Source organism: Erinaceus europaeus, chromosome 12 (assembly GCF_950295315.1).
Source record: "Erinaceus europaeus chromosome 12, mEriEur2.1, whole genome shotgun sequence".
Classification (NCBI taxonomy): Eukaryota; Metazoa; Chordata; class Mammalia; order Eulipotyphla; family Erinaceidae; genus Erinaceus; species Erinaceus europaeus.
The window spans coordinates 95,938,189-95,959,263 of NC_080173.1; the positions used below are offsets into that span (position 1 = coordinate 95,938,189).

At 41.8% G+C, this 21,075-nt stretch overlaps 1 protein-coding gene across 8 annotated transcripts in view; it reads right to left on the minus strand.

Moving 5' to 3' along the window:
• The window catches only part of DOCK3 (dedicator of cytokinesis 3), a 321,851-nt gene that overhangs the window by 75,181 nt on the left and 225,595 nt on the right, over positions 1 to 21,075 (minus strand). For 5 of the 8 annotated variants that reach the window (XM_060204598.1, XM_060204597.1, XM_060204596.1 and 2 more), the window contains 7 exons: positions 17,988 to 18,158; positions 13,067 to 13,259; positions 9,406 to 9,533; positions 5,800 to 5,946; positions 2,928 to 3,026; positions 1,773 to 1,867; positions 54 to 129 (listed from right to left, as the gene is read on the minus strand). In XM_060204598.1, the coding sequence (XP_060060581.1) occupies positions 54 to 129; positions 1,773 to 1,867; positions 2,928 to 3,026; positions 5,800 to 5,946; positions 9,406 to 9,533; positions 13,067 to 13,259; positions 17,988 to 18,158 (909 nt within the window). The remainder of the gene's footprint in view (positions 1 to 53; positions 130 to 1,772; positions 1,868 to 2,927; positions 3,027 to 5,799; positions 5,947 to 9,405; positions 9,534 to 13,066; positions 13,260 to 17,987; positions 18,159 to 21,075) is intronic. The other 3 variants (XM_060204599.1, XM_060204600.1, XM_060204601.1) reach the window with 3 other exon arrangements.

Genomic DNA, 21,075 nt, shown 5'->3' on the forward strand with positions numbered 1-21,075 from the left:
TGCTTTTGGGGGGTGATTGCAAAGAGAGCAAGATGGATTTCAGGAGCTCCTACCTTAAAGTCGAAGTCTGCCTCTGTGAAATTCTTGTGAAGTGCAGATGACAGGTACTGGACAGTAGTGACTATAATACTGCAGCAAGGAACAAGGCAGAATTAAAAGGCTAGTAATGGAATGTGACAGTTTAGCATAAAACATCTATGGCCTGTGCGATTCTTTACTACAGCTTGTTCTTCCATAAGGGATGATTATAAAGGAAGGAGACAGACAACATAAACTCCACAGTGAACCAGTCTTAGAGAAACGTCTAATATTAGTGCCAGAATAGCACAGGGATTCTTACCCAACACTGGGGGTTATCTGATCTTGGTACTAAACTCTGGGTCCCAGTTTCCCTGCCTTTATATAAGAGGCAGGTGGTAGGATTTTGGTGGTTCTTAAAAATTCTTTCCAGTTCAAAGAGTGACTCTAGATATTTTGGAGATCTTTGGATAATGCACATATATTATACTAGGAAAGGGTTTAAAATATAATTTTACTATTTGACTTGAGGATGAGTACAAGTTATTAAATCTCTACTTTATGAGATGGTATTATTTTACTAATAAATCATCTGGTTTCAGTTTTTGATCTAGACTATCACTCTCAGTTTTAGCCTGGGCACATATAAGTAGACAATGAAATACTGGCTTGCTGGAACTGAGGACAGTTTGAGGCAAAGTAGAAGTGAAGTGGAATAGGCAGGTGAAAATTTGGCTACACAGGGCTTTGGCTGACTGGCAAAGGAATTGATGTGTAACAGTGACCAAATTGCCTTTGGTGAAGGAAAAAGGTATGGTAAAATATAGTACATTATACAAACTAGTATATTTGCAAAGAGTGTGAAAACTCTGAAAGCCTGAAGCAGTTTCAAGAAATAAGAAGGAAATAAGAAGTTTCTAATGGAAACTTCATTATTTGAGGAAAAGTGTGCGTGATTCTCCTTAAAAGCACTCGTCTGCTTAACATATCTGCAGTTTTGACGGAAATGAAAAAAGAACTCTCTGAGAAGTACAAATTGAAAACACGCGGATACCTTGCTAACCTAGCTAACATAAACATCTTCACTACGTTCAGTACAGTACCATCATAAACTGCAGGTAAGTGGGAGGAGCCAGCAGGCTAGACAGTGAAGGTCACATGGTTCCTCTTAAGTGAGAGGAGACCAGGTGAGTCAGCATCCATTGCCTACATCTCTCATTTGGCTTTGCAAGAAGCAGCACAGACTAGAAATAGAAATAGGGCAGGAAATTTGGGGTCAGGCTTAGAGTGAATTCTGTGGTTGGGTTCAGAAATGATCAGAGGCTCCTAACGTCTCAGGTATGTCATTAACACTAGCGTGGGAAACAAGGACTAGCTGGCAGAGAATACAAGGCAAACAGAGGGGAGTCTGGGGTACTGCTCAGTGGCCAATGGACCAATGACGTGCTCTTCCAAAAGAAAGAACTTTTCTCTATATATTATATTTTACTTCCTCAATGTTTTCTTTTTTATTCTTACCATGCCATCATCTAAAGGGCACTTAGATCTCTCTCTCTTTTTAAACTACTGTCGACTTTTCTCCATGAATGTCCAAGTCTTGCTGACTAGTTCCAAGTATTTTCACATTTACCTCTTCCTCTCTGTTCCTATGACCTTGGCTTTGAGCTATCTTGTTTCCTTTATCACAGATTACACACACTCCTCAGCCTGAGAATAGCCCTGCTCATTCTCGTGCAGGGCCCTTCCATACTTACTTGCTTGTGAGAAGCCTCATCACCATCCAGTCTCGAGGAAAGACACTCATCTTCATCAGGTTGCGGAACACACAAAAAATTTTTAGCAGGAATTCCTGAACAAGGAGGAAAAATCAGACGTGAGACATCATCGCTACCACTGTATATATTTTTGAAAATGTTTATTTTATGAGAGAGCGAGAGCAAGAGAGCGAGAGAGAGAGACACTGTGGCAAAGATACAGAAGCAGAGAGACAGAGACTGAAGCACTGTTCCAGGACATAAGAGAGCATATTCGGAGACCAAATTCAGGACCTGAAGCATGAAAGTCCTGTGCTCTACCAGTATCACTTCCCGGGCCACTTACAGCATATATTTCTTTAACAAGGCAGAATTAAAAGGCTAGTAATGGAATGTGACAGTTTAGCATAAAACGTCTATGGCCTGTGCAATTCTTTACTACAGCTTGTTCTTCCATAAGGGATTATTATAAAGGAAGGCGACAGACAACATAAACTCCACAGTAAACCATTCTTAGAGAGACATCTAATATTAGTGCCAGAATAGCTCAAAGTAATTGATTGTCAGAGAAATGCAAAGACAACAATGAGCTACCACCTTACACCTGTGAGAATGTCACACATCAGAAAATACAGAAACAACAAGGTATCAGTGAGGACTGAGGCAGGAAGGAACCTTTCTACATAAGTGAAATAGTGCAGCAGAACTGGTTTGCAATCTTTCTATCTTTCAATCTCTGGTGTGATTTTTTATAGACAGCATATAGTTGAATCCTGTTTACTTTTTACCCATTCTTGCCATATCTGCCTTCTGATTAGAATTTAATCCATTTCATGAGTGGTGAAACAGATCTTTCTCTTTCCCTCTATGTATCTCCTTCTCTCAATTTCTCTCTGTTCTCTCTCGATCTCTGTCATAGAATCAGCTATGAAGTGTTACTACCAGTCAGGAAAAGCCTGCTGTTGTTACTAGGTTCTGGCTATATGGGGACATTGCTTCCATGAGCCACACATTCAGCTGTGCAGAGGCTTGGTGGATCCTATACCCTTGGCAGTGCTGGTCACTTGTACTCACCTTCTGGCAGAAAAAGTCTCTGAACAGTCTAAGGTGCATGTTTCCTTTTTCTGGACAAAATGCCAGTGCTTTGTTGCCTACCTTGAGCTCATCTTTGCTCTGGAAGTTGTCCAGAAGGTGCTGATAATGGGTATCGCACATCTGGCGAAGCAGTGAGAGAAGGCAGGACACATATTCGCCCTGGAGACCAATCCAAAAATCATTTAACACGGTCAATCACAGAGGCTGAGCTATGCCAATCCACAAAGGGCAGGAGGAAAGGAAGGGTCTGAGATGGCCCCAATGATCATGGAAAGGAAGGTGGCAATTCTACGTCTAAAATGAGTTGTTTTTTTTTTCTGTTAAGGAAGGCCTGGAGGACACAAAAATTTTAATAAGAATTCTGCAGCCTGTGGGAATATGGGTTGACCTGCCAACACCCATGTTCAGCGGGGAAGCAATTACAGAAGCCAGACCTTCCACCTTCTGCACCCCATAATGACCCTGGGTCCATACTCCCAGAGGGGTAAAAAATAGGGAAAATATCAAGGAAGGGGATTGGATTTGGAGTTCTGGGGGTGGGAATTGTACCCTTCCTATCCTATAGTCTTGTCAATATTTCCATTTTATAAACAAAAATTAAGAAAAAAAAAAAAAGAATTCTGTAGCTTGGGCCCAACTGAAAACCTGATCTATAATAAAGAAGTATTGTAAAGTTAGGATTAAGTTAGGTTTCCCTAGGAATGTTTTGCCAAATAGTCCTTTGTTACTATATGTTGTCAGGGTACTATACTGAAGTGTGGAGAGGCCATGAGGAATAGGTGCTAAGCTTTCTTGGGGGAGAATTTAGATGTATTCTACCCTGCTGGGCTGGACAGGCACTTGTACAAAATCTCTGTGGGAAGGTCCCAGTACTTACACATGGTTCCTGAACCAGGAAGATGGAACATACTAGATAAACATAGTAAGGGAGTTAGAACTGACTTTTATCAGAAGATTAGGTATAAGATTTCAGATAAGTAAAAATTGAAGGGTAAAAAGGGGTTTTAAAAACTTCAGGTTCTCTGAACTGGAATTGGCGTATTGCACCAAAGTCAAAGACTCTGGGGTGGGTGGAGTGTACAGGTTCAAGAAAGATGACAGAGGACCTAGTGGGGGTTGTATTGTTATTTGGAAAAGTAAGAAATATTATGTATATACAAACTATTGTATTTACTGTCAAATGTAAAACATTAATTCCCCAATAAAGAAATTTAAAAACAAAAACAAAAACAAGAAACTTCAGGTTCTGATTGGGATATACATCTTAAGGACTCCAAAAACTTGTACCACTTTATAGTAATTTTTGGTGCTTCAGGCATGAAAGTCTTTTTCCATAACCATTATGCTATCTCCTCAGCCCTTCTACCTTATAGTAATTGTTGGCAGCTGAGTATGATCTCTCTTAGAAGATGGGATGGAGGAAAATTATTTATTTTCGAATGTTTTTAAATTCTTAGGAATTTGACAGCAATTTTTAAGTCTCTCAAATCTTGTTTTTAGGTCCAATGAAATTATTATATGTAAACTATAAAAACTTCATTTTTATTTGAAAAATAGAACAGTTGCCACAGTTCACGGACTCACAGGATCAATGACACTTAAGTGTCATCAACAGACATCAACAGACACTTAAGTGAGAAGTTCGGTATATAAAAACACGCTCAATAGAGCACAATTTTCCCCTTCACTAAATCCACATTCAACAAATCTCTTCATAGTATCACTCAGTGAATTCAGGTTTGTAAAGAGCATAAAGCAAAGTCTGACACAGAATAAGCACTGCATCCTGCTGCCTAGCAGGATGGACTTCAAGGTCCTGCAAGCAAGGGTGATGCTACCTACACTCAGAGTGCCTTAGCAGCTCCTGCGAAGGGAGCAGGCACTCCCAAATTCATTGCTTCAAAACACATGCCTTCCTTCTGCTTCCCTGAGCATGCTGGAGCTTAGTGTGGTACCACAGAGTGTTTGCTCCAAAGAGTTCATTATGATTTCCCGCCTGTCAGCTGGAATGGTATGCAATCTAATTACCACTAAGAAGTGCACTCTGAGTACAGCAGTGAGGGCCCTAGGAGTTAGATGTTATCTCCCTGTCCTTCCTCCTGACAAGCTTTCCAAATTGTTCATTCTACTGAGATCATGGGAAATCATCAACAATGTCAGTGCAATTCGACACCGTTACCTTTCTCCTAATCTAGACAAATATACTATATACAAATACAACTAGTACGGAGAATAAGCAAATTCAGAGAAATTATTCTTTCTCACACATTATTTAGAAGAGCGTGCTCCTATAACAAAGTCTACTTTCTTCACCTTCTTATTGACTGTATCTCTGCTTCATTCCACATTATAGAAAATGACTTGGCTTTTTTTTTTTTTTTTGGAAAGACCAAAAGAGGGAGTCGAGCGGTAGCGCAGTGGGTTAAGAGCAGGTGGTGCAAAGTGCAATGACCGGTATAAGGATCCCGGTTCAAGCCCCCGGCTCCCTACCTGTGGGGGAGTCGCTTCACAGGTGGTGAAGCAGGTCTGCAGGTGTCTATCTTTCTCTCCCCCCTCTCTCTTCCCCTCCTCTCTCCATTTCTCTCTGTCCTATCCAACAATGACGACATCAATAATAACTACAACAATAAAACAACAAGGGCAACAGAAAGGAATAAATAAATAAAAATTAAAAAAAGACCAAAAGACACATTGTGTAGGGAAACACGACAAGTAGTATTCTCTATCTAAAGCTGACTCTTAGAGTATGAATCTAGAGCTTTCAGAGTGGAGATGGGAGTCAGATTTGAGAAGGGAAGAAGGCATCATGCTGACAATCATGCAGGAAGGGAGACCGAGATGAAGATGGTGGAATGGTGAGATGAGAGTTGGCATGGAGGCGGGACCCCAGGTTAGAAAAGAAAGCAAGGAAACCTGAATGTTAGTTACTAACAGTGATCTCGGCTGTGCACTGCGGGCACCGTTGCCCTCTTACCGCCTCCTGAGCGTGCGATTTGCTCATGATGGTGAGCAGAGTCTGCAAGAGCACGTCCAGGAGGCTCTCCACCATCATTTCTACCTCCTCCATGACATCTGCCTCCTGGAGCGAGCAGTGAGAGAGCATAATGTTAGCACTAGGTTGGCTGATGTGTAGCTGGCAGTACTTACTAAGTCAGCCTCATCAGGAGTGGTCTTCTGATTGGATTCTCAATATTGAGCTTGCACTCTCAACAGATAAGCAGGATCAAGATACCTTGAACAACGGCTCTGGGAAGAGGTGAGATACATCTGCTACTGTTGCCAGGGGCACAGTGGTTGTGTCTTATCCCAACATAGTACCACCACAAAATACCCACAGTTCAGAACAAGTACATACAATGATTTCAATACAGAGGGAAGAAGGAAGATTCTCAATTCAATGTTTTCATTTCTTTCCCAAGAAAAGCCATGAGAGAGCATAAAGAGCACAACACTGCTAGCACTCTGAGGAAATGGTATTTACACCAACAGTCTGTGGTGGCAGAACTTTCTTTTTTATAATTAACTTTCTTTTTCCATATTTTATTTATTTATTGTATAGAGACAAAGAGAAATTGAGAGGGGAGATGGAGTCAGAGAGGGAGAGAGGCACTTACAGTACTGTTTCACCATAGTAAAGCTTTCCTACTGTAGGTAGGGACCAGGGGCTTGAACCTGGGTCCTTGCACATGGTAATGTGCACTTAACCAGTTGTGCCACCACCTGGCTCCCTGTGGCAGCATTTTCCTTACTATTAATGTACATAGAAATATCTCGACCTTTTTGATTATCATTTTCTCTTTAGGTGTTCTTCCTTGGGTGATCTCTGCCAGCGCTCTCTGCTGCCCAGATATGCCTGGGTTCCAGTCCTAGCTCCTTAGCATCCTCTCTCTCTCTCTCCCTCTCTCTCTCTCTCTCTCTCCCTCTCTCTCTCTCTCTCTTGCCTCCAGGATTATTGCTGGGGCTAGGTGTCAGCACTCCACTGCTTCTGGTGGCCATTTCCCCCACTTTTATGGCTAATACAGAGAGAAATTAAGAGAGGAGGGGGAAATAGAGAGGGGAAGACAGAACAACAGACACCAGCAGACCTGCTTCACCATTTGTGAAGCAACCTCCCTGCAGGTGGGGAGTGGGTGTTTGAACCCGGATCCTTGTACAGTTCCTTGCTCTTCATACTATCTGTGGCTCCTCCCTCCTTAGCATTCTCACAAAAACGATAGAACATGTCTCCTCAAGAATAACTGCTTGCCAGCAACTAAGTACTGAATTAGGAAGAATCTGTGCTATACTTTTATAGCTCTCTCACATTCATCCTTAGATTCTGTAGCTTGATTTTAATTAAAATTATTTTTAAATGAGAGAGAAAGAAGGAAAAGCCAGAGCACCACCCTGGCATATATGATACTGGGGGTCAAACTCAAGATCTCATATTTCTAAGTCCTGCATTCCACTGATCAAACCACCTTCTTTGCTGCTATAGCTTGATTCTAATTATCTCACAGATTCCCACTGTGTTTTTTTCCCCTCCAGCCTCTTTATACTATTACTGATCCAAATTCTCATTTGTCCATCCACCCATCAATCTATCATCCATTAAGTATTTACCACATGCCGATCTCTGTTTAAGAACTTGAGATGCAGAAGTGAATGAAAAATATAGTATCTCTATTTTCACGGAGTCTACATTTTGCTCATCCGCCAGTCCACTCAATATTAGCACAGTGTGCCTCATTCTATACGAAGACTTTGAGCAGCTACTGCAGCCAAAGTTGATTTTCTCTTTTGCTGAACTGGCCGTTAACACTCCTACCTGCAGAATTTTCTCAAGTAGCTATAAGTTAAGCAACTCTTGACTCCAGCTCCACAAATAGAACCAGGTGCATCTGTTCTGTTTTAGGCCCCTTCTAATCTCCTTCAGCTATTTACCTGTTCCTAGTCCCCCTGCACACCACCTCCCCTTATTTCCCCTTTCAATTACTCTCCTTCCTTTAGTATTAAATCTGATACCTTCTGCTCCTCCCCCGACCCTGCCATCTGACCTTGAGCTTTCTGTTACTAGACCTTATGTACCTGCTGTTGCCTCTTTGAGGCCTGGTGAGAAGGAGAGCTGCTAAACCTTGCCTGCAGCCAACATCAACAATAGGGCCGCGACAACCATTATAGTCATCCTGCCAAGCTGAGCCGCTGTCAGCAGATGGTACTTTAAGTCTGAACACCAGAGTACCCTGTTGGGTCCCTGTGTCCTGCCCAAACCAAACATACTCATTTTCAGCACTTCTGTTCCATGTGGATAGCTTAACCTTATATGTTCTTATTACTTGGCTGCTGACTTTCATTTAAAATACACTTGAAGTTTTATTCTCTGAAAACCGTATCTCAATTTAATAAATTTAGTAAGCGTAGTAAAAAACAAGTTCTTAATTTCTTTCTTCAAATTTCTTTCTTATAATCTAAATTTTACTTAAGAAATACTAATTTATTCCTTCATTATAAATATCAAGTAAATATTAATATAAATTCTTATTTATCTTGATAGAGACAGAGATAAATTAAAAGGGGAGGGGAGACAGAGGAGAGAGACAGAGAGACACCTACAGCACTGCTTCAATACTCTTAAAGCTTCCCCTCTACAGGTGGAGAGTGGGGGCCTGAACCTGTATCCTTGTGCATTCTAACATGTACACTTAACCAGATATGTCACCACCTGACCCCCTAAAATGAATTCTTATTCTTTCTTTTTCTTTCTTTCTTTTTTTTTTTTTTTTTTACCTAGAACACTGTTCACCTCTGGCTTATGGTGGTGCAGGGGATTGAACCTGGGACTTTGGAGCTTCAGGCATGAGAGTCTGTTTGCATAACCATTATACTATTTATCCTCTGCCAAATTCTTGTTCTTATCCATGCCCAATACAGATTTTACTTCCTACTATATTTTCCTCTCTTCCCTTCCACTATAGGTTTCTTACAAAGAAAAATTAAAGGGGAAAGACTATAGACAAGAACATTACTAGTTGAATTACCTCATCCTAAACAACTGTTCTATCTCACGAGACTCACAGTTCTTCTGAGCTACATTTATCTCATCTGGCACAGTACAGGGACACCATATGGATCAAAGCAAGCTGCCAGGAAAATGACAGAACGTCTGAGTGAGCAAGCTGCCACAGCCGGGGCCTGCCTCCCTGTGCATGTGCCCGAGTAGCCTCACAGCACTCCAAGAAACACAGAATTAATGCCTTCAGATAGAAACGGTTTGGCAAAGGACTGGGATTTCTGTTGCTCCAGATAGTGATATTTCTGGGTGGACTCTTGATAGCATTTTTTTTTTTTTTTTTTTTTTTTTTGGTAATAGCAAGACTGTCTTGTGCTAAGAAGCCTGCTGAGCATACACAAATTGCCACTCGCTTGGGCACCTTCCTGTCACTAATGACGCTTCTGGCTGAGAAGTATACAAAGCCACCTTGGTTGTTTTGCTTCTGACTAAGCTAACACAAGACTGGGGCAGAGCTGAGGGGGGTTAGAGTGGGTAAGGGGCTACTACCAGAGAGCTGGTTTTGACGATGGAGAAGATGCTGCCAAGAATCCCTGAGCAGATTAACAGCTCTTTCTGCTGCCTCAGGTGAAGGTGAATGTGATGGAGAACCACAGGAAGCAGGATGCGGCGGGATTCTGGGAGAGAAAAGACAAAAGTGAAGAAGCCTTTCAGAGAAGAATCAGATACTTCTGGAAGTTAGAGGCGCTGTGGGATTTAGCTGGTCTCAATTAGATGGGGATGGGACTAGAGACAAGGTGGAGGCTACCCCCTTCGCTTTGGCAGTCTAAAAGCCACTTCTGGACATTATAAAATACTCTCAGCGCTATTTCTCTGTTCCTCTTTTCTCCTTTCTCATTTCCAGCCTCGATGTGTATGACACTTTGTGCAGAATGAAATTAGGAGATTATTTCCAAATGAATTCTCTTTAATAGCAAGACTCCAAATTAAACATATAGCCTACGGCAAAAACTCAACAAACCTAGTTCTCTGAATTACACTGACTGAACAGGCATACTTGATATAGATGAAACGTAAGCCCTCTTCATGATGTTCTGATAACATGGTCTGGAACTTCCATATCTATGTTTGCTTTGCCCTCTTCCCCCCTCAGGCTTATGAGGTTCTAACTGTTTATAGTAATGAATGGAACAGAAACAGAATTTTGTCTTAATTCATAAGCCTTTGAAAATTAGCTAGCCCTTATGACCCATCCTACTACATACATTCCAGTTTCACCAGAGTCTTCCTTGAGTGGAACTTTCATCAGGAGGTGACGACAGATATAGAGTCCTGAATTCAGGAATGCTAGATCCCAGTCTAACTCCTTTACAAGCTCACTCAAAGACTTTAGGCAGGTTGCCTCCTTTCTTGGGGCTTATAGTCCCCATCTGTAGAATGAGGTGTTAACAGTCTTTTATTTACTTCATAGATGTGGCAAGAAGACCAAATAAGTACAAGTGTGCCTATGTTTCTGGTGCCTTGCTCTCCTTATCAGTAACTATATGACCTTGCAAGTCTCACCATACCTGGTTAACAGAGTCCAGCCACGTTATCAGTAACACAAGTAAGCCATGACATTTCTTATTTATTGTTCATATTTGACCACGATTAAATTGCTCAAATGAATTGCAGAAAGAAATCTTTATTTTCTTTAACTGCAGATATAATGAGACATACAAGAGATTTGTGGATTGCCTTGTCAAATACTCACAATATGTCCAAATAAAGTGGAATGAGAGCTGTTTTTTTTTTAATCTGCTTAAGTATCACACCTGCAGAATTCTACTGATAGCAGCAGATTCTTTTCCATTTTTTTTTTTAACTTCAAAAGCAGACAGAAGAGGAGAGGGAAGGAGAAAAATGGGGAGGGGAGAAAGGGAGAAGTAAAGATAGCACAGCACTGCTCCACTATCATGGAGCTTCCCTTGGTGCTATGCCTGATGCTCCCATGTAGTATTGGGGGCTTGAACCCAGGGCCTCAGGCACAGCAGACTGTGTACTCTACTGGGCAGGCTACTTCAGAATGGAATGACAGCTATCTTTGTCTAAAAAGGATGTTTTCTGAATAAAAAGCTTATATTTATGCCAAAATACCAATACAGCAAGATTTATAAAAACCAATAGACAGTAGTAGTCTATTACTAGAACCTACTAGAGAACAGACCAAAAGCTTGCTCTGAGGATATGTGTTGGTTAAATGACACCACTGGTCAAAATCCTGCTTCAGAAAGGATGCAGAAACTCAGGACATCACTGAAAGTGAGACGCAAATGAAATTTTGATGGTCACTTGCTATCTCAACACCTACCATAAGAATGAGAAAGTGTACCCAATGTGTCAAATACACTGTAATCCATTAGACCCTCAATAAATTTTTAAAAATTAAAGATACAATTCAACTGCCATATAAAGCCTAAGAACAGTTTCTCTTTGGTGACTGAGAAGCAGCAGTGTGTACAACAGTACCGGAAATATTGTATGCCAGTGAAGGCAGTTTGCTACTCCCCTCCCCACATAATTACAAATAATCTCTTTTAAGTAGTGCATGAAGCCTGAGTATGTATAATAACCTCACCGCCAGTGTGCCTAAGCCACAGATAAAACCTTCTTAAGAAATGGAGAATAGAGGACTGGGAAGACAGCATAATGGTTATCCAAAAGACTTTCATGCCTGAGGTACCAAAAGTTCCAGGTACAATCCCCAGCACCACCGTAAGCCAGAGCTGAGCTGTGCTCTCGTGTAAATAAATAAATAAATAAAAGCCGTTGCTTAGAGAATTTTATTAAAAGAGAAATGGATAATAGAGAAGAGTTTGCCATTTATATATATTGGGTTGTTGGAAAAGTCACAACACATTTTTACATAGAAAAACAAACAAAAAATACATCATTAATTTTCCAACAACCAAGTATTTAGTGGTGGATAAAGGTCAATTTTCATGGTGGCAGCTCGGCCATCAGAAGTGTGCTGCATCAGATGAGTTAAATCAGAAGGAATATCTGGGCTGAGAAGTTATTGTTCTTATACTTTAAAGGACGGTAAAGGGAAACATAAGGTGACGTTTGGACTGGGTGTGGCATGTTGCACCAAAGCAAAGGGTGCTGGGAAGACGGGGAAGGGATGAGGTAGAGGGGCTTTGGGTTCCTGGTGTACAGTGGTGGAAAAGGCCCTAGTTGGGGGAATGAGTGTCTTGCAGACACTTTACATGGGGCGATAAGAGGTTGTACTTCTGCGTCAACAACTGCACTGTGAACCATTGATAACAACAATAAGGGGGGGGTTAAGTTTAAAAATTACTTCCGAAAATACTAAGCATCAAAATCCTAATAATAAATGCTCTGCTAGCATACTAGATGTATTCATGTGCCCTCGAATTTTCCACTATTAGTTTAAAGGGCCAGACTCATAGGATCTTAACATTCGGGCACTGAGTACTTGGAACACGTTAAGACTGAATTTGACTATGTTCAATATATATATATATATATATATATATATATATATATATAGTTTCACGTTCAATGAAAGTGAAAAATATGAATATGAACCTGGAGATTCTTTCTAATAGGTAGTCTTTGGTGCTAATGGTATTTGCGAGGCTGTCCTGACCCCTTAAGAAGCAATCAGGGTTGGTTATATAAATCCCTGTATATCCTTAGTGGTACCTTCAACAAGTGGGACCTATCTAACTATGCTTGAGGCACTGTGTTTAATCCCCAGTATCACACGAGAGCTTAAGGAGAGCCTCCATGGTGAGGAGAGGAACCAAGAAAGCACAGTGGGCCCTTGGGGACCCCTCTGAAGGCCCCTGTCCTAGCCTGGGCCTTATGCTGTCCCACTGAGTTAGACCCTGCTACTCTACAGTTCTTCAGCTGATGGTGTGGCAGGCCCTATTTTTGGAATTTGGATAAACTGGTGGGCCTAAAGGCTGCTCTGCAGACTACTCTACACAATACTTCAAGGTATGGGTTCTTAGGATTAAAATGTGAGGTAGTAGGCATATGTTACAATTGCATTCTCTAAGTAGTTTACTCTAAAACTCTGTATTTTAAGGGCCAGAGGCTTCTTTTGTAATGGTTGCTACAACCAATCTTTTGATTAGATCACTTGACTCACATCCTGGAAAAGAAGAACTGTGAGTTTGACTCTCATTCACGTTTGATTTACCTGAGAAAGAAAATAAGCGGCTGTCCACAGTTCTGGCAATGGACTGCAGCTTCACCACATCCATTGACTGCCCAATGTGCACAGTGCTGGGCATGCTGCCCAGTGTCCCTCTCACAAACTCTGCCACCTCCTGCACAGTGAACATCTGCAGCAGCTCATCAAAGATGGTTGGGAAGGAATTGAGGAGTGCGGCCTATAGAAGCAAGTGAAGTTGTGTTAGCTTACAGGTTATGTCTCTAGCTCACATGCTCAGACAGTAACACGAGGGAAGAAGAAGCTAAAATGGGTTTTTAGCATCACTATCTTAAGTGGGGTTTCCCTGCTCTTTGAAATAGCATTGTTGGAGGAAGAAGCAGGAAGAACCCCAAAAATAAAACCAAAAGCAAAGAAAATTTGCTGGGGACAAAGCTACTTGCTCTCATAACTTGCCAGGGAATTTTCTGGTTAAAGAAAGGATTACAAAGAGAATTAAGCTCAGCATGGTTTAATATCCATTGTTGATGCTGTCTAAGTTGGATTTTTTTAATGTAGCATTGGGGAACAACCAAAGGCCTCACAATGTGTCATACCAGTATAGCCTCTCTGGCCCAACTTCTGTATTTTTAAAAAAAATTTTTTATTTTCCCTTTTGCTGCCCTTGTTTTTTATTGTTGTTGTAGTTACTGTTGTTGTTATTGATGTTGTCATTGTTGGATAGGACAGAGAGAAATAGGATAGGAGAGAAGAGGGGAAGACAGAGAAGGGGAGAGAAAGACAGACACCTGCAGACCTGCTTCACCGCCTGGGAAGCGACCCCCCTGCAGGTGGGGAGCCGGGGGCTCGAACCGGGATCCTTATGCCGGTCCTTGTGCTTTGTGCCACCTGCGCTTAACCCTCTGTGCTACCTCTGGCCCAACTTCTTCATTCTACGTGTTTAAAGGTAGGGGAGGGGAAAGAAGAGACGCAGAAGAGAGGCATCAAAGTACTGCTCCATCATCCACGGAGTCCCCTTGCTGCTGTCTATGAAATCACATGGACAAAACCAGAGTCTCAAACATATTAAGTCATGCACTATATATGCTGAGCTATTTCCCTGTCCCTGGATTTATTTTTTTTAGTTTGTCACTGATAAAATCCTTGAATTTGGTTCCAAATTCAAGCCAGGCACATTGTAAACGAAGCGTGGCAGAAACAGTTAAACACCTTCAAGTAACACTAGTTCAATGCTACTCACAACCCTGTACCAGTTCGAAGAATTGGGCCATTTCCTCAGAAACAGAGACGCTTATTTGAAACCACGTAATCTGAAGATTTTAAAAATTATTTCCCTTTGATGTGATGCCCGACAGTCTTAGGTGATCCTAAAGGATGGAGAATGTGTGAACTTAGCCACACATTCTTAAGGACTATTTATGATAAATGACATAGACCAGTGACCTAGATGGCCTGGAAAAGGGGAAACTGTGTAGTTTGCAGACTTCTCTCTCTTAAGATCTCAGCCCTGGCCCTTATGGATAATAGTTCCAGAATATCTGGACAGCACAGTACTATAGAAGAAAAAGAATGAATTATGGATTTAATAGATATGGGTTCAAATTCCAGCTTTATCACGTATCTGTCATGTAACCTCTGGTGTAATTACCCTCTATTCCTCAGTTTCCCCATCTGTACAATGGGGATAAGTGGCTGGTGAAATGGCTCAGTGAGTACAACACTGAGGCCTGACATTTTCCCTGGTACCATGTATGCCAGAGTGGTGCTTTGGTATCTCTCCTCCTTCATAAAATGAATAAACCTTTTAAAAAGTGGGGATGAAGATGGGTCCTGAAATTGGGGCAGCTTGGAACATTCCTACTCATGACCACAGAATGTGAGCTCAGATCTACAGGGATACAGAGGTTACAGAGGCTCCTAAGCTGAATATGGGCCCCAGATCAGATCAAATCAATGGGGTTTGCAGTCAACAATATTTATACCCCTTTCCCATATTTGGGAGCTACTCTCTTCCCTGATCCAGCTTTCTTGTCCTTTTTCTAGCCGTGACATCATCTCCCCAGTCAATAAATTGGATCCACCTGCATATCAGATTTCAGGCTCAGGAAAAAACTAGTATAGTCACGGGCTCTTTGGAATATAACGCAAATATGCCTACGAACTATCTATAAAAGAGACCCCCCAACTCTTCATCTGAACCATTCCAGCCTTTAGGTTCATGATTAGTCAACAATTTGTTTGGCTTTATATGTTAACTCTTTCTTCAGCCACCAGAACTATAGTTCACAAGAACCTGAGCTCAAGCCCTTGGTCTCCACTTGCAAGGGGAAAGCTTTGCAAGTGAAGCAGTACTGCAGTTATCTCTGCATCTCTCTCTCTCTCTTCCCCTTCCCTCTCAATTTCTCTGTGTCTCTGTACAAAAATAGATAAATATAAATAAATTTAGAAAAGTAAAAAAAAAATAGGAAAGCTATCAGGGGAGGGGGTAGGATACAGAGTTCTGGTGGTGGGAATTGTGTGGAGTTGCATCCCTCTTATCCTATGGTTTTGTCAGTGTTTCCTTTTTTTAAATAAAAGTTTAAAGAAAAGAATGTGATTATTGGCTTACACAGTACAATTAGATAACTATATATATTAATTTATGTATTTATTGGATAGAGAGAGAGAGAAATTGAGAGGGAAGGGGGAAGACAGAGAAGGACAGAGACAGAGAGACACCTTCAGCAGTCATGAAACTTTCCCCCTCCGGGTGGGGACTGGGGTTTGAACCCGGGTCCTTGCACACTGTAATGTGTGCACTTAACCAGATGCATTGCCACCTGGCTCCATCAGATGATACTTGTACATTTAGCTATGAGAAAATAGTCCTCTTATAACTGCAGCAGTGAATATCAACAATATCTTTGATCCTTTCTGGGGTGAAGCTGCAGGTAAAGGGTGAACTTCTGTTCAGCTGACTAGACATTTTATTTGAATTAGTTTTTAATACTTATTTCATTGAGAAAGAGACGAAGAGACCAGGGAACCTGAGACCAAAAAAGGACAGAAGTGCGGGAGTAGACAGCATAATGGTTATTCTTTAAAAATGGATAGAAGAGCCGGGCAGTCGTGCACCTGGTTAAGTGCAAACACTATAGTACACAAGGACCCAGGTTCAAGCCCCTGGTTCCCACCTGCAGGGGAAAGCTTCACAAGTTGTGAAGCATGGCTGCAGGTATGACTCTCTTTTCCCCTCTTTATATCACCCTCCCCTCTCAATTTCTCTCTGTCTCTATTCAATAATTAAAATAAAAAGATTAAAAAGTTATTTTAAAAGAATAAAAATGGATATAAACTAACACAGAAGTTATTGAAGGGTAAGGTAATGGTAAAATTGTCACCAAAATCAGGTGATAGCCACTGCCAACTATGGACACTTAATTTTTTTAAAGGATCACTGAACAGCAGCACATAGCTTCTCCCCCCACCAAGGGTTACCACTGGGGCTTGGTGCCAGCACTACAAATCCACTACTCCTGGTGGCCTTCCCCCATTTTACTGGATAGGACAGAAAGAAATTGAGAGGGGAGGGGGAGACAGAGAGGGAGAGAGAAAGATAAGACACCTACAGACCTGCATCACCACTTGTGAAGCATCTCCATTGTAGGTAGGGAGCCTGGGACTCAAAACTGGATCCTTATGCAGGTCCTTGCACTTTGTACTATGTGTGTTTACCTGTGAGTGCCATTGCCTGGTCCCCAATATCTTATTAAAAGTTATCAAATGATTTTTTAAGTTTCTGGAATTAAGGAGCCACAGATTGCTATGGAGACAGAAGTACCAGAGAACCACTCTGGCATATGCAGAATCAGTGATCAAACCTGAGGTCTTAGCCATGCAAGTCCTGTACTCTACCAGCTGAGTAATTTCCCTGGCCACTGGTCATTTTTTATATGGGGAAGCAAATTTTCTTCCCACACTGAGATATATATGTGTGTGTTTGTGTTTGTATATGTATATGTACACTCTTCATTGCCACCGGGGTTATTGCTGGGGCTTGGTGTGGTGCTACGAATCCACCACTTCTGGTGGCCATTTTTTCTTTTCATTTTTTTAAGTAAGCCTTATTTACTGGATAGAGATTAGTCAGAAATCAAGAGGGATGGGGGATATAGGGAGGGAGAGAGACAGAGAGATACCTGCAACACTGATTCACCACTTGCAAAGGTTTCCCTCTGCAGGTAGGTATTGGGGGGCTTGAATGTGGGTCTTTACACATTGTAACACATACACTTGACCAGGTGCACATAACCGGCCCCGTTTTTATTTCATTTTTTTATTAGATAGGATGGAGAGAAATTGAGAGAGAATGGGGAAATAGAGGGAGAGAAAGATGCCTGTAGACCTGCTTCACCACTCGTGAAGCAGGTGGGGAGTGGAGCCCTACGGGCTCAAACCCAGGTCCTTACCGTTGGTAATATGTACACTTAACTGGGTGTGCCACCACCCAGCCCCTCACCCTCACTGATATTTCTAATAGAAAACAGACCCCATTCTTAGTCAAAGCTGTTTTTTAAACCCATTTTATCTTAAGTGCTGGGATGGGCAAACACTAGAATTTCTAAAATTAATACAGTGACTAGGAAACTAAATCTCAAATACATTCTGAATAGCTTCTATAACTAAGCAACTAACAGGAATGTAACTAAATACATATGACTTCAAGAGGGCTCCTTAGAACAAAATTGTGCTTCTTTCTCATCATAAAACCATCCTGGTATTTTATATTTGGCAACTTGGAGCATAGCTATTTGAGATAAAAGTATCATTTTGTTCTATTAGCTATTTATTTCAGCCCTTACCTGAATATCAGAGCTTGGTAAAGGTTTCTCTGACTAGAAACCAAAAACAAAGAAACCATCTACCAGGACAGACAATAACCAATAAAACTTACATGTGCCTCACGTACCTGAGTAAAAAGGAGTGTTTCTGAGTTTCTGCTGTCCAGACTGAGAACAAACCGGATGGACTGGAAAAGTTCTTGGATGCTGGACCGAAACTGCTCCTCTTCCATCCCACAAGTAGCTCGCGAGTACAGTATCCTTGACTGTACGATGAATTTGAAAAGATATTCTAAGGCCTAATGGTATGAGAGAAAAAAAGGGTAGAGATTTTTAAAGAAGGGTAGGAACTAATATAGAAGTGACTGAAGGGTGGCGGCTGGACAGTATATATGATACACAATGAGCACACACGTCACCATGCACAGGCATGGGGCTCAAGCTCCTACTTCCCTGCAGCGGAAACTTCATGAGCAGTGAAGTGGCACTGTGGGTATCTTTCTCTCCCTCTCCTCTCAATTTCTCTCTGTCCTGTCAAATAAAAGAAAAAAGAAACTACGAAAAGCGAAAAAAAAAAAAAATGGCCATTGGGAGCAGTGGATTTGCCAAGCAGGCACCAATCTCCAGGGATGAGCAGTGGATTCGCCAAGCAAATTTCCTGGCAGAAAAAAGGAATGGAAGGGTCAAGTTAGTAGTAAATTTTTCACCAAAAGCAGGTGATAGCCAATGTCAACTTTGGAGGCACATACTTTAACTTACTTAAAAAATCATTGAATAGCAGCAGATATCTTATTAAAAATGATCAAATTATTATTTTTTTAGAGTTTCTGGAATTCAGGAACCACATGCTGCTATGGAAGCAGCTGAAGTCAGTAGTATACAGGTTCAAAAGAAAATTGAGTTTCTGTTCTATTTTTTCCGTGGTCTGGAAAGAAGAGATTCCAAAGGCGAAGATATAAGAAGTTATCCTGAATGTATTTCAAGAAGGAAGAACTCTTTAATGAGTCTACTATATCTCTTTAGATATAGCTAGGGCCTGACACAGTGCCAGACTTCTCTCCAGATCAAATCTGCAGAAAACTCGTCCCAGGTTGCACAGCAGCTGACAGACCTGCGACTCCTACTCTCCAGCCTGTCACCAACAGCCCATTACCAGTGTGGAAGACATAGCTCCCAGAACATGCTTTGGGAGCAAAATAAGATTCTGAGAAGTCTTCACAGGCTGGCCCATGTTTATAAGTAGATTAAACTCTATTTTAAGAGAACAGATTCAAGATCCAAGATTGTTTCTAACTAAAGAAGTGCCATAGATTTCCCAAACACTGGAAACGCAAAGACATGGAAGAAACTCATCCGGGGATGAAACAATAGAGCTCAATTACTTCACATATGTAACAGGAGACAATTCCTGAGTGACCTGATCAACTGGTAGTACAGAATGGTTAATTCAGAAAAATATGTCTTTTAAGGTTCTCACCAGAAGATCTTGCGTAAGTCATAGCATTTGGCTTCATATCCATAAATACTCTTAGCTTCTGTTGTCTCAGTCTCTTATTGAGTGGGCCATAAATGACCTGGAGAGTCTCTGATGCATATACATATATACTTTTTACAAGTGTATTTATTGGGAAATAATGGTTTAGAGGGCAACTATAGATATATGGGTACTATTTATTTATTTATTTATTTATTTTTTGCTTCCAGGGTTATTGCTGGGGCTCAGTGTCTGCACCATGAATCCACTGCTCTTGGAGGCCATTTTTTCCCCCTTTTGTTTTTTGTTGCAGCCTTGTTGTGGTGATCATTGTTGTTGATACCGTTCATTGTTGGTTAGGACAGAGAGAAATGGAGAGAGGAGGGGAGGACAGAGAGAAGGGAGAGAAAGACAGATACCTGCAGACCTGCTTCACTGTCTGTGAAGTGACTCCCCTGCAGGTGGGGAGGCGAGGGCTCAAACCGGGGTCCTTGCGCTTTGCGCCATGTGCGCCCAACCCGCTGCGCCACCGCCCGACCCCCATGGGTACCATTTCTTATCTCCCTGTGAAAGGTATATACCAACCCAAGTCCCTCTTCACCGTCTATTACTGGGTACCCAGTGCCATCTCCCTCCTCCCCAGTCTCCCCCTAGTCCAGGGTCCTTTGCCTCGCAGCCCCCTGCCCACGTTTTCACCCCGTGTTTCCCCTTTCTTTCCTTGCTTCTTAAGAACCAACTGTAAGTAAGATAGTCCATATCTGTCCTTCTCCTTCAAGCTTATCACACTTAACATGACTTCAAGTACCATCCAAGATAAGGGAAAAGATTTCATCATTTCTAACAGATGAGCAGTATTCCATTGTGTATATATACCACATTTTTTTAAATTGCCATGAGGGTTGTTGCTGGGGCTTGCTGCTCTCACTACAAATCCATCACTCCTAGTGGCTACTTCTTCTTTTAACTAATTATTATTATTATTATTTTTGACACCTGCAGATCTGCTTCACCGCCTGTGAAGCAACCCCCTGCAGGTGGGGAGCCAGGGGCTCAAACCAGGATCCTTACACTGGTCCTTGCACTTTGTGCCATGTATGCTTAACCGCTGCGCTACTGGCCAACTCTGTAATTTATTTTAATTTTAATTTTTATTTGATAGGATGGATAGAGCTTGAAAGGGAAGAGGGAGATAAAGATGGAGAGAGAAAGGGGGCTGGGCGGTAGTACAGCAGGTTAAGTGCACATGGTGCAAAGTGTAAGGACCTGGCATAAGGATCCTGGTTGAGCCCCACTCCCCACCTGCAGGGGAGTCACTTCACAGGCGGTGAAGCAGGCCTGCAGGTGTCTATCTTCCTCTCCTCCTCTCTGTCTTCCCCATCTCTCTCGATTTCTCTCTGTCCTATCTAACAGCAACAGCTACAACAGCAATAACAACCACAACAAGGGCAACAAAATGGAAAAAATGGCCTCCAGGAGCAATGGATTCATAATGCAGTCACCCAAACCCAGCGATAACCCTGGAGGAAAAAAAAGATGGAGCGAGAGACACCTGCAGCCCTGCTTCACCACTCATAAAGCTTCCCCCCTGCAGGTGGGCAGTGGGGGTTAAAACCCGAGTCCTTGCAACTGGTAATATAGTCCCTCAATCAGGTGAGGCACCATCTTACAAATAATGATGCTATTATTAACACAGTGTACATAGACCTCTCTGGATAAGTGTTTTTGTGTTCTCTGGCTAGATC